Raw genomic sequence first — 18,814 nt, forward strand, 5'->3', positions numbered from 1 at the left:
GTATACCCAGCTGCTCAGGAGGCTGAAGCAAGAGGATTGCAAGTTGAAAGCCAGCCTCAGCAACTTAGAGGTTCCATCTCAAAATACAATATCAAAAGGGCTGGGGATGGAGCTCAGTGGTTAAGCGCCCCTGTGTTCAATCCCTGGTACCAAACAACTCCACCAAACAAAACCAAAACAAGCAAATAAAAAACCAGGTTCTTTATGAAAAGTACAATCAAATTGTACAACCAAATTATTATTGATTAGAATATAAAGCATATGATCTTGATCCTGCTCTGTACTTTCTTTCCAGCAGTTCTAAGAAGAATAGTCTTTCCAGACTGATTAATTTATTTAGAAAATAAGACCTAAAGGTAGCTTTGCAGAAAATATCTACTTCTGTAATGTGATTTATAAGTCCCTCAACTGAAAGAAGCTGCCATACCTGACCCCGCACTTTTGCTCACCACCCACTTCCCAAGTATAATTCTCCTATAAAAACTTGGCATGTCTAGGAAAACTCAAATTACCCTGTGAAAAAGGATTGAAAAAATTTCTGAAGCCCAATTATTTTCTCTGGATGAAATTCAAACTTCTGCTTACTCCTTGTTTTTCTGTTTCCTTGTTAATCATTATCTCTTCTTTCTTCTGCTCTCCATTTTCTGGGTTGGGTGGTCTAGAAGAGGGTGGCTGACTTTGTTCTAGCCTGAGTGTGTTCTTGCTCTGCCCAAGTGGATCTCACTGCCCATCTGAGTTCTTAGGTTGTGAGTTAATCCTTAAGACAGCAAGCACAACTCTTTTACTTTATCAGTAGAGTCAGCATATTTTACATAACTCTATGTGCACAATGCCTCCATTATTTGTATATATGCCAATTGTCCCAAGAAGACTGAACACCTGAGGAGAAAGACAAGGCCTTTTGCCTTTGAATTCTCAGTTCTTACATGTTGTCTGCCATGGAGAGGAAGAGCAAGAAATACCATAGCAATGATCTCAGATTTAAGGATAAGTGTTAAGAACCAGGAAAATGCTTTGTGGAGGAGGTGGCATTTGATGTAGGCTTTAAAAGCCTTTTAAAATATTTCAGAAATTTTAGATATGTAATTTTGGGATGTTCATGTTTTAATATACATAAATGGGTATGTGTATCTTTATGATTCTCTCCTTAATACATAGGCATTTTACTAGATGAAGCTTTGTCTATTCTATCCAAGACCCTTTGTGCCGTGTTCTGAAAACTTGGTAATTATATTAATTATTTGTAAAGAATGCTCCTCCTTATGTCTTCTAAAGGAGACTGACTCTGTTTTCAGAAGGATGGCAGACTGATTTTCCAGTTATATCAAAATTACTTGACTTTAAAGCTGGGTCATAGATGGTTTTTCCATATGGTTTTTCTCCATGATTATTAACAATTATGTTATTCTTATAACAAACAAGTGTTGGTAGTCACTCTGTATTTAATAACTCCTGAGGATATTAAAAAAAAATCAAAGTATACCTTTGAACCACAGTGGAAAGCACGTTTTAACCTGGGAACCTCACTGATATTTGATTAATTCTCTGGCAGATGACCTAAGTTTAATTGTGAAAGTAACAGCTAGGACATTTTCTTCATCTCAAATCGTGTCCATTTCAGGTTATCAGTGATGGGTTAAGCTCCTTAGTCCATCTGGGGGATTTTTTATATCTGAATTATTAATTGGCATTAAAAATACTTTCTGAAATATTCTATTCTAATCTTAACTACTGCATGTTGTCACCTATCACTTAAAATACAGAAGAAAAGGTGGGTCACCGATGAAGAAATTATGAGTCACAGAAATCCAGAATAGTGGAGACAGAATCTATACCAGTGTAGTCTCCTAAGAAAAATTATTCCCATTAATATAAACATTCATATTTATTAATGTAAGTGTTATGATTTGGGCAGCAAATAATCATAATGGTGAGGAAACCAGGAAAATCGACACTGGGGCGTCAGTGTTTCATTTCACAAGAAAGACCTCTGTGAAGAAACCTGTCTGCAGATCTTCAACTCTGAAATCCCTGCATAATAAGAAAGGTCCTGGCTAAATTTAAGGAGACACAATGTATCCAGAGTGAACATTATTAAGGGAAAGAGTGTAGCCTATGGGATGTAGCTAGAGATATAGATTTGAAAGGGAGCGCTGGCTCGCTTTGATCTTTTTTTGCCCTGTCAGAGCCTGAAGCAGCTTTGTTTCCAGCCTTTGGGGTCAGCTCTTTGGGGAGTTTTTAACCGGTTCTCAGCTTGCATTCGCCCGTTGACTTGCTCCAGGCAAGCCAGGTTTTTGTTTTTGGTATTTTATGGAAAGCAACTTCGTTTTCGCTGCAAACCCTTCGACCCACGCACCTGCTCACTTCTATGCCCTTCTTGGACCCTGAGTTAGTATAGGCAAAGCACAGGTGCCTGGGAGAGGCCCCCAAAAGGACAGTGGGGACAATCCCCTTCCGAACTGCAATTGTAGCTGCCAAGGAGTAGCCAACAAGGACCAGATTTATGTGCACTTTGAAAGAAGCACCTTCACCATTGGCTTTTTGAGAGGCGCTGTCGCTAGGGAGCGGCTGGTAGGGCGAGTCCAGCTTCTGGGAGAAGCCCGGGCTGTTTGTTCCTGTAACCTGGGAGAGGGGCGCACAGTCGCGCGTCCCTGTACGCACACTCCTGCTCGCCGCCCCTGGGCGCCCGCTGGGAGGAGCAGCCTCTCCGCGATCGCCTCCCACCCCCTGATTCCTGCTGCTGCCGCCCAGAGGAGAGAAGAGCCTCTGCCTCGAATTTCCCCTCGGCGCCGGTGCTGCGGAGATTCGCGCGGGTGGGCGTGAGGAAGAGAACCCGCTGAATGAGTTCTCCCCTCGCCTTGGAGTTGTCTGAGTTGGCGGCACAGCGCCCGGGTTTCCGGCACTCAGCGCCCGACGACCTCGCCTCTCCCGGGGCTGCTGCCCACGCCCGCGCCGAGGGTGGCACCAGCCGCGCCAGGGTTGCTGAGGCTCCTGAGCTCCTGTCCCGGCCCCATTTCGGGGCAAAGGAGGGTTGTCCCCCACGGAGACGCACAGTCGCGCGGTCTTCTCTCCGCGGCGGATTCAGCGTGTCCATGGCGTCTCATCAGCAAACCCGAATCCAGGCTTACCTAGAGAAGAACAAGATCGGTCCTCTGTTTGAGGTAAGGCAATGTGGAGGAGGATAGTCCCGCTGTCTTTGGGGGGAAGGGGTGTAGAAACAACCAGAATACCCCCCAAGGGAAAGAGCGCGGGAAAGGGCTCCCTGTAGCCTCAGTTCACTGGCTAGTTCTGCTCAGCCCAGGTGTCCTGGAACGCAGCCCCGCGGGCACTTCGCCAGTTACCTGGACGCGGACGGACAGGTAGGCTCGATAGCGCCCAGCATCTGCCTGACTTGTCCTGCGCCTGGTGGCCACGTGTGTGGGACCAGGACAAATTGAGAGAGGCAGTAGGCACAGATGCACACACTCAGACTATCTTACACATGCACACTTTCTTCCTGGAATTCACACTGTCTTGCCTGTTGGATTTTCTTTTTTCTTTTTAAAAATGTGGGCGGTAGTGGAACCCGAAAAGGTGGAGGAGGTACCTCGCTTAACAGTGGGAAGGAATATGGTTAACTGGAAGAAAGCTTAACTGGCAAGGGATAGGTTTCAGTAGGTGCGGGTTTGTTGAGTAAATCTGGCAAACTGGGAGACTGATACCGATCACTGGCTGAAAGAGGAGCCCTTTGCATTGCAGTCTACCTGCGTTAGGGGGAGAAAGACACGGAGAAAGGTTTTGGAAAAGCCTTCGCTTATTTATGGGAAACAACTATAGCCCTGAGCTGTTTTCTTTCGCCATCAAAGAATCAATGATAAAAACACAGTGGGAGAAAAAAGAGCGGGAGGACGAAAAAAATGAGAACGGGAGACAAACCTAGCATCAGCACAGCGTCTCGCTGGTTGCCAGGGCGCTGGGCAGGGGTGGGGCGGGCGTGTGGGGCAGGTAGATGGGCAGGTGCTGAGGCCCATGCGGAGAGACGCCAAAGGTTCCTTCTCCTCCCATCTTGGTTCAGCTGTTCAGCTGGGGCATTCAGGGTGGAGAGATACCTAGGAGGGACAGGGTGGCCCCCACCCCCAGAAACAGCTGTAACCTTAGGGTGGTGGTGTGCCTGTGACTGAGCCAGACACAATCGCAGGTGGGGAAGACGGTGCACTGGAGGTAGCAGAAAATGGAGCAGTTTTTCTGAGACTGAAGAGAAAGGAAAGAGATCTGTAGAGAGAGGGGGGAAAAAAATTAAAAAGTGTGTGTGTGTGGGGGGGCGGGGTGCGAATTAATGCCCCGCGCACAAAAAGGGAGAGGAGGGCACTGGTGTGGTCAAATAGGTCTTTTCCCTGAGAAGGATCGATGTTGTTTCATTTTATTTATTTATTTTGAGGATCGATTTTAAATAACCAAGGTTTGCAAGATCTCTGAAGTTTTCCTCCCAACTTTAAGTTAATGTTGTAGTGTCTCCAAAGATATGATCATTGTTTCAACAGAAGCTCTCTGAAAGGGGTCACCAAGCCCTACAATTTTTGTTTCTGACAAAAGCGTTAGCAGAGGAAGTCTTTCTGTTAAAAGGGGTAGCAAAATAGACTTTCTGAAACTAATAGAATTTTTTTTTGTCCTTAGTGATTATTGACAGTCCATAAATCCCATATAGCAAGAACAAAAAAGGTAGAAGCAAAACATAATAACCCTTTGCAATAGTATATTAACTGAGCTAAAAGAATCACAAATACATTTAGAGTGTCTATTTGCTGGCTGCTTTCCTAGAATATAAAGCACAATTAGCGATGGAAAAATAAGTGAATTGTTTTTAATAGATTCTGTTCTCATTTAACTTATTTAAAAATTCCCAAGATTCTTTCCAAGTAACAAAAATAGAATTTGGAATATAGGTAAACTTTCTACATAATTATGAAATAAGACCAATTTGATATTTACCCAGTGCTCCCTCTTTTAAATACTCACCAGTTTATTCTGCACTGAATAGTTTTAAATGCTATCAAAATTTTCTCATAAAAGCTTTAGGTCTCCTCACCAAAAAAAAAAAAAAAATGCTTTGTATTTTATTGAATACATATTACATAAGCTTGGAACCCATTAGCATGGATTGCAGTGATGAGTAGTTAATTTTTAAGGGTTGATGTGCACTTTATATAATTGAAGGGGAAAATGCACAAGTTCTATTCTACTAAAAGCAGGTTGGGACACAGATCCTCAGGCAATGGTTTTCATCATGATAGCTTGGTTTTGAGAGTAGAATTATATGTTGCAAAATCTGAACATCTCACTAACTTGTAGACTATTTTTCTTCATGCTAGAAAACTGGTAAAGAGATACCACCCATGAAGGGCATATTGTTGGTCTAAGACTATTGTCAAAATTCCCAGGATCTCACTCATTGGTTCCATAACTGATTCAGTAGGTCAGAGGAGGTGCCCAGGAATCTGAGTTTACTAAGAAGCAGCACAAAGGATTATTACAATTTTAATTCCTGAGGCACATTTTAAGAGACAATGACAGAAGCTAAAATCTCCTTTGGCCAATCACAAATTGAGTTAAGCACTTCCTGATTTTATCACCAGTACTTTGTTGTTATTTGTAGTATTGAAGCACTGTAGCTGATGACACAGACTTCCTTCATAGTTTTGAAAATATGCAGTATCTGATAGTATGTCCCCTTGTGGATTTTATAAGTTAGGAATGTTTTAAGAAACATTTTTGGAGTGAGACACTTTAAAGAGAATGTATGGAAGACTATTTAAAACAATAACAAAGTGAACCTGCATACTGTATTTAAAATAACTTAAATTTTTTTAACCTATAAAGTTTATTGTCTTAGTTTGGTTACTTAGTTTCTTAATGAATTTCTAATATCTTAATCATTTGAGAAGCTTGTAATAGTGTTGAATGCAATATGGTGTTCCAAAAATGACTTGAATTGAAATTAATTTTGTTTCCAAGTGATTTAGGGGCATAAATTTATACTATACTATACTATCTTTGATCAAAGATTTTTTTAGTATAATATTTTTTATTAGAGCTTTATAGTTATACACAGTAGTTGAGTTCATCCTAAAGTCAAATGTATGGAATTTGACTTTAGTTCTCCCCGTTAAAGATGTTTTGAGGCATTAAAAACCATGCCTAAAAATCATTGAGAGGGCTGGGGTTATTGCTCAGTGGTAGAGCGCTTGCCTTGCACATGTGAGGCCCTGGGTTCAATCCTCAGCACCACATAAAAATAAATAAAATAAATGATACTGTGTCCATCTTAAAAAAATAATAGAGAGTGCTCATTAATGATGTTTTAATTCAATAAAAATATGTAAGGTGAAAATTGCATTCCACAAACTCTGAAATTTTTGTAAAGTATAATTTTACTGGTCTTACTGGATTTATTGGGGCAGGCAAGCAGGAAACACGTTGGGAATAAGTCTATAAGGAATTCTTGACTTTGCTGAAATAAGATAGAACTTTAGTCCTACTTACTTTGTTTCCTTAGATAACAGGCAGGTGTAAAATGGTTCAGGTCCGACCAAAATACAGTATTTTTGTAACATACATGAGCAAGATGCATAGTGTAAATACAAAACTTGTCTAAAACCTGAGGCTGGCTAGTTAGTAGTCAAAGAAATTGTCAGTCAGAAATTCTGAAGTTGAATAATTATCTGGCATATAGCCACTTAGTTGATTAAAGGAGTTTGTTTACAATCTGTATTGTAAGCAGTTTGACTTAATTCCTGAGAGATTATATGATTTGGAACATCATAATGCCTTACTTTAACATAAAGTGGTATACAATTTTAGTTTTTCCCATTCCTCTTAGATAAATACACTAATTACTTCAAGATTATGGTTTGACGGGTGTGCAAGGAAATCATATGCTTTGGTTCAGGATTGATCACACTCACAAGTGTATGAAATCCTAAGCTATTAAAAAGAAGAATAATTGGAGTCTTCATTAAACTTCCAGAGAATTCTCAAGTCTCTTTACATTGACGACATGGCAAGCCAAACCCTCCGCATTTCTCCAAGAGTGGTCTGCCAATGGCACAGTTTTGTCATCATCTTTATTAGTTCAGAGTTCACATGGGCTAACTTCGCATGAACTAACTGGCATGCATGTCGGGAGGAGGACTCCTGAGCATCCCTCAGCCTGCCTCCTGATACCCTTGGCTGCTGCACAGCTCACTCTTGTCTAGTACTTGTCACGTTGGTAACCCCAATTCCATTCTGCTTCCCCCGCATCACTTTCCTTTGTTCATCTCCCTGAATAATAGTCTGAAAAATGCCCCCTCCCTCATCAGAGAGCTTATGGGCTACGAGGACATTGCTTCAGTTCTCCTAGGGATCACAGTCCTGGGCTGGCTGTTGCTCATGCCTGAAAACAAGTACTGCATTGATTTTGGTCAGATTTATGGCTGTAGTAGGGAGGGCAGTGGCGAGGAGTATAAGAAGGATAGTAGTTACTCGCTTAGGGCTGAAGGTGAAACTCAGCCTTTAGAAAATATAAAAATGATATTTTAATAAATAAAATAGGAAAATGCTTTCAAAGGAGAAATGATAAGATTAAAAGCTTGGAACTTGTAAATGTTTTTGGTGAAATCTCTGTTAGTGTATCTTTTCCAAAGCTTGAAGTTGTAAAAACTTTTTTCTCTACATAAATTTGCACTCATTTTTGTAATCCCAGAGCATTTGGAGGAGCTGCAGCCAAAGCCTTTCTTAATAAAATTTTGCTTAAAATTAAACATTATCATGCATTTTTTTCAAAATAACCTTAAAAATAAATTTTCTTTCATTTCTGCCATCATATATTTTATTTTTGAACAGTTTATAAAGAAAGAAAACAACTAAATATTTAATACAAAAAATAAATCACTTTTAAAATAATAAAAGAGAAGCATACCAAAAGTGGCATCAATATATCTGAAAACAAATTGTTTTGGGGTCTTTTCTAAAAGAATGTGATCAGTGGAAATATGAATCTCCCTCCCTTCTTTCTTTCCTTAAGTAAATTAATGAGCCATTAGGCAGAGCCATGCAAAGAGAACAGCTAAGTGGGGCAGTTGGCCTAGGAGTGTCAGGGCAAGATTAAAGAAGGGGGCTGAGTGGGACAATGGCCTGGCAGGGCCAAGAGAGTTGTGATAAATGAAGTGGGGCCAGGTCATTGAGAAAATAAGTAAATATGTTGAAAATCATGTAACTCAGTATTGGTGATAGAAGTCACAAAGATTAAAAGGGGATAAGAGAATGAACCATGTACTGGATTGAAATTGGAGTTATTGGTGTGATCTCATGCCTTTCAATAATGTAAGTAGGTGTAGATATAATAGAAATATATTTGTAGATATTCGCATACACTGAAGTGCTTGCATCTGCATTTATTTCTCTGCTCTGTCTGTCCTGACAATGGGAATAGTAACACCTTAATAGTAATGAGCACATCTCGTATCTAGATTTTGGCTTCTAAATACCATTCTCCACTAGTAGAACCAACTGGAGCAGCTTGGTTCCTGGTTGGGGCTGAGAAAATATAAGATGAATGAACCTGGAACATCTTATGTCAGGAAGTAAAGAATGATAGGGATGTGTCAAAAGGACTCAGAAGCCAAGTTGAAGAGGCTCCTAACCTAAAGCAGCCTGAGGATCAAAATAAAGAATGATAGTAACAGGCTGCTTGTGAATAAGGGTGTTTTTCTTTTACCAGGTTATAATGGAAAACAGAATGTTTTCAATCCCTGGAGAGAAGAGAAAGTTTTACCTTATAATGTCAGCTAATAAAAGCAGAGGGATAATGGAATTAGAGAATCATTACTTGAAAACCATATGGGTGATAATTCAGGCAAGAAATATTGATGCTAAAACCAATGGGTGAAAATAGGATGAACAATAAGATATTACATAATCTGTAATTATCTTCCTACAAAATACTTGTTGATTCCAAAGGGAAAAAGTAACCTTACATAAAAGAAACTTGGCAGATGCCACTTTGCTCAGGTGATGGGACAAATTAATATTGTATGCCCTACACTGGATGCAATTAAAAAACACATAGCTTTGCAATATTCCTGACAATCACATATGATTCCAGTTGAATAATTAGAAAATAGCTAATAAATCTAATGAAGAAATTTTACAAAGTAGCTTCCTAACATCTTTAAAAATGTTAAGGTGGTGAAGGTTAAGGGAGGCCTCAGACTGAGGATACAAGACAAATGCAAAATAGGATTCTAAATTTGTTGACTACTACTCTATTGGGAAAGTTAATAAAATTAAATTGGATCTTTAGGTGAAGGACACATGAAATTCTTTGTAGTATTCATGTAACTTTTCTACAAATTTTAAATTTTTTCAAAATAAAAATATTAAAAATAATAAAAAAGTGTATCCAGGAAATGAGTATTTACAAAATAGTTCATCCATTGGGTTTTTTAAAATAGTAAATTATGTAAAATTCAGTTTGGAATTTTATCAATGTTTGTATATGGAAGTTATTGATACAATAAATTATAGGATTATAAATTCATTTCTCACAGTTCTAGAGTTTGGGAGGTCCAAGATAAAGGTGCTGGCATTTGGTTTGGTGAGAGGTTTCTTCTCTCTTGTGTGTCCTTACGTGGCAGAAGGTAGTATGGCAGGCTGTCCATATGCTGCCTGAAACCTCTTTTAAAATAAACTATTCCTATTAATGAGAGAGCAACCCTTGTAACCCAATCATCCTCTTAGAGGCTGCACCTCTTACTACAATCCCATTAGCAACTCCTGACTTAAAAGGGGGACACAGTCAAATAACATGTAGGGGAAATACTGCTTAGAATTTTCCAGAAGGTATATTAAATGCTACAATACAGTTGGACCCCTCCCAATTTGCCCTTCCTTCTTCTGTTGTCTAGAGTGCCCCTTTGTAATTCCTCCAACCCCTCCTCACTCTGTCCACACCCCCTAAGCAACTACTAATGTCCTTTATGTCACTATGGATTCTTTTTTCATTTTCTAGTGTTTTGTGTAAATAGAATCATCACCCCTTAAAGGGGTGGTGGTGGTGGTGGCAACATCTTAACAATTGCTTTGGTGTTATTCATCCATGTTGCAGCATGTATCAATAGTTTATTATTTTTATTGCTGAGTCATATACTGTATGGATATATGTTTTCATTTTTCTTGGGTAAATAAATGGAGTATGTTGAATGGATCAGAAGGCAGAATATGTTAAAAATTTTAAGAAACGTGTGCACTAGGTTGGAAAAGTATATGTACAATTTTACATTTCTGTGAGCACTGTAGAAGAATTTCAGTTTTTCCTTTCTCATCAAAACTTGACATGCCAGCTAAATTTAATAATGGTAATATGAAATATCTCATTATTTTAATGATGATACTTTAATAATTTGCAAACTTATTAAAATGTAAATTATTATAATATAATATAATATATAAAAATTATATATATAAATATCATTATAAAATGATGTTTTAATAATTTATGTTTATCTCATGATTAAGACCACTGGTTATCTTTTCATGAGATGATTTGCCTTCAATATATCTTTGAAGTCACATCTGAGCAAATATTTCCCTATATTTATTTAGTTATTTGTATTCTTGATTTTTAGTTTTAAGATATTTTTAAAATACATTTTAAGCCCTATGCATTTCTATATAAAATTCAAAATCAGTTTTTCAGTATTCATACAAAAATAACTGCTGGGATTTTGATGGGGTTATAATGAGTCTATAGATGCTGTTAGGCAGAATGGGCATCCTAACAGTTTAACAGTTTTAAGTCCATGTAGATAATCTCAGAGAATCTATAAAAAACAATATAGGAGCTGATTCTTTTACAGGAACTGTAAGTTAACTAAAAAGTTATTTATTAAGATTTTAAATACAAGTTGTTTTCAAATGGCAATGAAATTAAAACAGAAAAAGTACCATTTATAATGGTATTAAAATTAATACACAGGACTGGGCACGGTGCTGTATGCCTGTAATCCCAGCAGCTTGGGAGACTGAGGCAGGAGGATTGAGAGTTCAAAGCCAGACTCAGCAAAAGCAAGGCACTAAGCAACTCAATGAGACCCTGTCTCTAAATAGAATACAAAACATGGCTGGGCATGTGGTTGAGTGCCCCTGAGTTCAATTCCCAGTATCAATAATAATAATAATAGTAATAATAATATATAGGAATTTATTTTTTAGATGACATATAAGATATCTATCCTGAAAACTATAAAACATACTTGAGAAAGATTTAAAGAGGCTTAAATAAATCAAGAGGGATATTCTTATTTATGGATTGGGAGACTTAATACTTTTAACATTTGGAATCCCATATCCTATTTGGCTTCAGCTCTCATTAAAAGGCTGTAAGTATAAAGACAGTGCAGTATGGGTGCAAAGAAAGAGTGATGTATGGAGCAGTCTAAAAATGGAGCCCATGGTCACTTGAAGGGAATTTGTTGAATCATTGAAACAAATGGTGTAAAACAATTAAATAAATGTATGTCAAAAAAAGGAACTTTAATCTCTACCTAAACATACAGAAATGAACTTGAAATGGATTATACACCTAAATGTAAAAATTTGTACTTCTACAAGAGAATGTAGGAGATGATTCTGGTGACTTTGAATTTGGCAAATATCACTCAAATCTGACACAAATATATTAATTATAAATAAAAGAATCATGAAAGTAGACTTATTCAAAATTCAACATTTTCTCTTCCAAAGGCACTGTTAAGAAAATACACTGGGGCAATGTACATCTGAAAAAGGACTTGTACCTATAATACAATTCTTGGATGATAAAAAGTCCTAATTAAAAAGTAGGAAAAATTATCGAATACTTTCCATTAGAATGATGCCTGCAGGTGGCAGAACACGTGCAGGAGTAGCTGCTCATCATCATTAAAAATGCAGACTAAAACACCTCCCCACTCACTGGAATGTCTGAAGTTAGACTGACCCTGATAAGTGCTGGTAAAGATGTGAAGCAAGTGAGACCTCCCCATGCTGACAGCAGGATCACAGAACTGGACAACCACTGTGGAAAACAGTTTTGTACCTTCATTATAATAGCCCCAGATAGGAAACAGGTGAATTGGCTAAACACACTGTGTACATATATAATACAATACTGTTCAATAACATGTATTATCAATGCACACATAACATGGACAGATTCCCCACTGAGTGAAAAAATAATTCAGAAGTTTACATGTTATGTGATTCCATTTTTGCAGTAGTAACAAGATTATGAAAACGGAGAACAGATTTGTGATTTCCAAGTGTCAAGGGTGAGGTAGGGGGAAGAGGAAAGGAGGTGGAAATACTTTAAACATGAGGGATTCAAGTGGTGCTGGCCATGTCCTTGACTCGCTGCTGTCAATATTGGTGTTTGGTGGTGGTGTGATTCTGCAGTGGCAGAACGATGTTTCCATAAATTGGGATTTCTTTGTATTCTTTCTTGTAACTGTAGATGAGTCTACAATTATTTTTAAATGAAATTTTTAATAAAACTGTTCTTAGCCTTGAAACATAATTTCTTAAATTTTTAAAATTTATTTTTCATTTATTCTTTTTAGATATACAGGATGGTAGAGTATATTTTGACATATCATATATACAAGGAGCATAACTTCCTATTCTTGTGGCTGTACATTATGAGAGTTAAACTGGTCATGTGTACATATATGAACATATGGAAAGTTACATGTGATTCATTCTATTGTCTTTCCTATTCCCACCCGCCGCTCCACTTCATTCCTCCTTGTTTAATCCAGTGCACCTCTACTCTTCCCTCCCCCACCCCTTATTGAGTGTTATCATCCACATATCAGAAAAAAAATTCAGTCTTTGGTTTTTGAGGATTGACTTATTTACTTAGCATGATAGTCTCCAGTTCCATCCATTTACCACCAAATGCCATAATTTCATTCTTCTCTATAGCTGAGTAGTATTCTATTGTGTATAGATACAACATTTTTTAATCCATTCATCTGTTGAAGGGCACCTAGTTTGGTTCCATAACTTAGCTGTTGTGAATTGAGCTGCTATAAACTTTGATGTGGCTGAGTCACTATAGTATGATGATTTTAAGTCCTTTGGGTATAAACTGAGGTGTCGGATAACTGGGTCAAATGGTGGTTCCATTCCAAGTTTTCTAAGGAATCTACATAATTAGGCAGATGGCCTAATAGAAAGATCAAAGCAAGTTAGAAAATTGGTTAATTGGAAGGTAAAATGATTTCTATTTATGGATAGATGAGATAAAGAGATGAAAAATCTGAGAAGATAAAAATGATATATCAGGTGTTTTGTAATTATTTTGGGGAAAATAACATGGGTACTGACCTGTGATATTGATGGAAAGGTATTTAAATCTGTGTAATGAGAAATATAAGAAATAGTCAATGATATTTAATGTACAAAAGTTAAGAACAGCATGTTGGTGGTACCATATGCAAGCATGAAAAATGTAAAATATAAAAGGAGATATCAGCAACAAGTCTAGACATAGTGGAATTATTCTTATCAAACCAGATTCTCAGGTGAGATTAAAAATCTTCCTATAATCTGTGAAAAAGACACAACAGGAATGAAAGGATACAGAATGGTGACACAGAGGAAGATGGGAAAAATATGTACCAATAAAATACTCATCAGGAAGTTGATACTGTATTTCTAATGTCTGATACAATAGGATTCAAAATGAGGTACATCATAAGGGTAGACAGAGTTAGAAATATTTGTATCCCATGATAATATACTTCCTAAACTTTTAAGGTACATCTATGAAAAGTAGTAAGAAAAGAAGAAAGAAAGAAAGGAAGGAAGGAAGGAAGGAAGGAAGGAAGGAAGGAAGGAAGGAAGGAAGGATATTCATAGCAGGCATATTTAAAATATTTTATTTAGAGTACATGTATTAAATTGGTAACAAAAGTACTGGAAGAACTGAATAACAAACTAATAACTTGATAATAATTACATAAAATTAAGAATCCAATAAAGAATGAATTGTCATAGTTGTCAAATTTCAAATGTTCTTTCTAGAATTGCACATATCAAATGAATAGAATAAATAATTTATATAGAAAGGGATTAAATAACCCAGTAAGAGACTTGATTATACAAACACCTATATGCACATACACATATAAATGTATACTTATATATGCACATATAAGTGGGTCTATGTATATATATACTTTTGTGAGCATATTATATATATCTGTATGTATGTGTGTGTGTGGTATGTCAGGATACATAAAGATAGTCACTATCAAATAAATTTGTACTTTTAAAAAATACACTTGTAGCATATAGAAAAAATTCTCATAATTTGAGCCACAACGATCAGTAATTTCACTAATTTAGAAGACTTACTGGCCACATTCTTTGATCACAATACCTGATAAAATTTAATAATCACGGCTGAGGTTAGACCTCACTGCATAACACCTCTTGCTATCCCCCACCCCATCTGTCCATTAAAATATTTGTTCAATATTGTACTAATAATTCAAATTACTAAATCAACCAATCATTTTTGAATTACTTATTTGAAGTAGGATATATTATTTACTTCAATATGGAAGTGTAGCTGCCTCAGTATCACTGATTGAAACTTCTGCATTGGAAATTTGTTAAAATTTATCAAAGGGCTGGCTCAGCGGTAGAGTGAGTTTGATCCTCAGTTTGATCCGGGTTTGATCCTCAGCACCACATAAAAAAAATAAATAAAGGCATTGTGTTGTGTCCATCTACACCTAAAAAATAAATATTTTTTTTTTAAAAAGAACTCTCTGAGCCAGCAATTTCATTTGTAGGTTTGTGTTCTACAGAAATATTTGCATATATGCAAAAATTACTATATCATTAATCATATATTGTATGAAAAGGTCAAAAGTTGTAGCAGTGTAAATGCTTACAGGTGGTAAAACAGTTGAATTATTGTTATATTTTTGAACAACTACAACTGTTTAAAAGAATCAGATAGATATCCATATACAGACTATATATACTGACATGGAATGGTATCTATAATATATGTTTGAACGAATGAGTCATGGATGTTGTGTTACTTGAAATGTATTGAAGTAGATATCTAAATGGCTATGTAAGGGATAGAGGACTTAGCCTTGAACCTAAATGATGAAGAATTAATTTCTGAGATTTCCCTACCTCCACAAACATGGATAGACACATATATAATAAAATATAAATAAATGCACGATAATCATAATGCAAAATTAGGAAAGTTGAATGTCTTCAAATAATATGGTGGGAGTGGGAGTTTTAACTACTTTCCTAATATATTCCAGGGTTTTATGAGTGATGGAAAAATACATATTTGTTATTATTTATATATTTTTGTGTCTCAGCTATCTGAACTTTTCAAATAAAATTTTGTGTAGGTATTAGAATAGAAATGGAATAGAGTATGTATTTGTGTGTGTATAAGTGTGTGTAGCATATATGTGTGTCTCTGTGTGTGTAGTTTGGGAAATTTAAATTAAGTGATTGGAAGAGAAAGAAAGGATTAGTCAAAGGGTGACTTTTACTTTGTACCCTAATTTATTTCAATATTTAAAATATTCATATAGTAGATTTATATTTCTCAATAAAAACAAAGGTAGAGATTAATTAGAAAAGCAAATATTTTATGCAGTAAAGTACAGTCTGATTCAATAGAACACATTTTGTTTTGGAAATTTTATACCCAGTGTCATTAGAAAGGATAATAGATTCAATAATCATGGTACTCTTCTAGACAATTTATTATTTCAAATAATTTTTATTTTGGAATAAAATAATGGGAAACATCTTGGGTTTTGAAGCATGGTGGCACTGTCTCATTTCTTGATTGTCTACCAGGGTTGAGTGGGTGACACTGGTTCAATATGTACACCTGCTTCCTGTACTTCTTTCTCATCCATCCAGATATAATAGGGCTCGTCCGCACGCAAGGTTTTGTGTTAACTAGGTATCTACTGACAAAGGTGTTTGTTCACGTCCTATCTCACAGTGGATCTTAGGTTCTTGAGGGTGAGAAACAAGTGTTTTGTGTTTTATTTTGCATCAGCTCTGGTTTCTAGTGGAGCATGAACTATAAAGCAGAGATTCAGCAGATGTCTATTGAAGTACACAAACCATTGACGTGTGTTTTTTTCCTTCTACAGAAGAAAAAAAACATCAACAATGAAACTAGTTAGCAAACAGTATCTTTATTTGTTTTTAAATTTTATGATCTATAAGAAAATATCCTACACCCCATTAATTTGCCTTTATGTACAGTGAAAAACTTTTAATTATGTCTGTAGCTACCTAAGGAGCTCATAGCCATCTTTTTTTCTACTTTAATATTTGCTTTTAAGAAAGATGATAACTTTTTAAAAATTTTGTTCTAATTAGTAATGCATGACAGCAGAATGCATTTTGACACATTGTACACAAATGGAGCACAACTTCTCATTCCTCTGGCTGTACATGATACAGAATCATGCTAGTTATGAAAATAATAAATTAATTCATACCAAAGTGCAAAGTGTAATGCATAACCCTCCTCTAGTGCATTTGCATTTAATAGGAAGTTACCTGATGTGTGTGTGTGTATGTGTTTGTGTGTGTGTGTGAGAGAGAGAGAGGAAGAGAGAGAGAGAGAGAGAGAGAGAGGGAGAGAGAGAGAGAGAGAGAGAGAGAGAGAGAGAATGAGAATGAATATGAATGAGAGCAATGCAGAGGCAGGTGACCTTTGGAGATAACCGAGGCTTTGCTGTCTGCTTGACCCTGAGCAAGTTATTTAACCCTGTGAATATTGCTGTCTGAACCAATAAAATAATATGAAAAGGGATATTATGAGAAATATATGAGATGAAAAAAGCCTGAAGGATGCAGTTCAGTGCCTGGCACTTGGTGGATACCCCATACATTTTGGCTGTCATCACATTAGATGCTGTTGCTTCTTTTTTCCAGCAATATTAATGGCCCAGTGACAACCAGGTGGAGAGAGGCTTTTGAAGGTTGGCCTTTGGAGTGTGCCTCTATTCCTTTACCTTTGGAATTGATACTTCTGAGAAAGCATCTTGGCAATGGTATGCAGAAGAGCAGCACTTGGTTTTAGGTTAGCAGAGTATGTGTGTGTGTGTGTGTGTGTGTGTGTGTGTGTGTTTGTTTGTGTGTGTGTGCCCCCTAGTGGGGGCAGGGGAAGTTTTGGTGATGCTACTGCATCACCAAAGGGACAATATTCCCTGCAAAATTAAAATTCAAAAGCATGCCATAAAATTAGAAAACAATCTAGAATATCTCTCATTGTATTAGAGAGGCAGCGTGGATCACCCTTCATTAAAATGGCATACACAACCCCAACTATTCTGTCATTTTCTGTAGTGTAATTGCCTTTGCTTTCCTTTATACCCCTTTATCATCATCTCATATGATCCCATTGGATTTTTTTCCTTTGATTTCAGTTTATGTTTCATTTATTCTTACTAGAATATAAACCTCCTTAAAGAGTGATATTTTCTTAGTCTTTTTAGCTGCTTGTATCTTCATGCACAGAAAGTGTCTGGTACATGGTAGGAATCCTACTAAAAAAGTTGTCAAATGCATTTTTGAGTGAAAACCGTAGGACCAACCTATCAAACCTGAAGTACATGGTTTGTGTTAGAATAATCATTTGCCACTAGGAGCTTGAAAATATTCTTAGTAGTTTGTAGGAGATTTTACTTTCTTGCAAATTAATTCAGTTCATGGTTAACTTTTCCACAGCTATTGAAAAAAAAGTTCGTGATTAACTTTTCAACAGTTATTAAAATCTTCAGTGCATGATATTTGGAACTTTGTGTGCATCCTTTGGTATATTTTTTTGTTTGACCCATTATGTACTAAGAAATACAAACATGAATAAATCCCTTCTTGTCCTCAAAAACTCATGTGTATTTAGAGAATACTGGTACACTTGATGCTCTCAAACTATATTATATTCTGACAATTTTACAAAAGTCTATCATGGTTTTCCATTTATATACCTGATCAAATTTTCCCTCTCATCAATATATTCAATCATTATAATACTAGAAGTAAGAATTTCATAGCTGAAATTCTGATTCAGTGATTAGTTAAGAAATTGGCCATGAAATCAAGAATATATAATTGGGTAAGTTAAAAGGAAGTTTCACTAAATAAAGCACTTTCAGTTATTGTTGCTTTGTTTCTAGAAGTTATTAGCAATAATAAAACATCTAAAATGGGTTATTAAAAATATCTGGGCATAGGTAGCGTTCTACAGGAAACATATTGATAGTTTTAGGTTAAGAGTTGTTGCTGGCTGGGCGCCTATAATCCCAGTGGCTTAGGAGACTGAGGCAGGGGGATTGAGAGTTCAAAACCAGCATCAGCAATTTAGCAAGGCCCTAAGCAACCAAGCAGACCTTTTCTTTACATAAAATATCAAAATAGCCTGGGGATGTGGCTCAGTGATTAAGTGCCCCTGGGTTCAATCCTTGGTACCAAAAATAAATAAATAAAGTAAACTAAATTAAAAAACGTTGTTCCTGATGTAGAAAAGACAAGCTTTCTTTTGACGAATAGCCTGCAGCAGGAAGGAGTGCATACTCCTATTATTTCACTGTTAGAACACATTGATCCTAAATTCATAGTGACAAGCAATACTGCATCGAGAAGACATTTGATTTGTCTGTACATTAAAACAATATGCCTGTGTGTGTAAAGTGAACTTCATGGTATAAGATTTATTGTAACTGTGGTTTTGAAACATTGTCTT

The 18,814-nt window shown here is 36.6% G+C and overlaps 1 protein-coding gene across 1 annotated transcript in view; it reads left to right on the forward strand.

The window, feature by feature from the left end:
• Window positions 1-2,840: 2,840 nt before the first annotated feature.
• C15H8orf34 (chromosome 15 C8orf34 homolog) overlaps window positions 2,841-18,814 on the forward strand; it is a 403,376-nt gene continuing 387,402 nt past the window's right edge. The window contains 3 exon segments of the mRNA XM_071601999.1: window positions 2,841-2,975; window positions 2,977-3,085; window positions 3,088-3,161. Of these exon segments, the coding sequence (XP_071458100.1) occupies window positions 2,841-2,975; window positions 2,977-3,085; window positions 3,088-3,161 (318 nt within the window).

The sequence above is a fragment of the Marmota flaviventris genome, chromosome 15, assembly GCF_047511675.1.
Source record: "Marmota flaviventris isolate mMarFla1 chromosome 15, mMarFla1.hap1, whole genome shotgun sequence".
Classification (NCBI taxonomy): domain Eukaryota; kingdom Metazoa; phylum Chordata; class Mammalia; order Rodentia; family Sciuridae; genus Marmota; species Marmota flaviventris.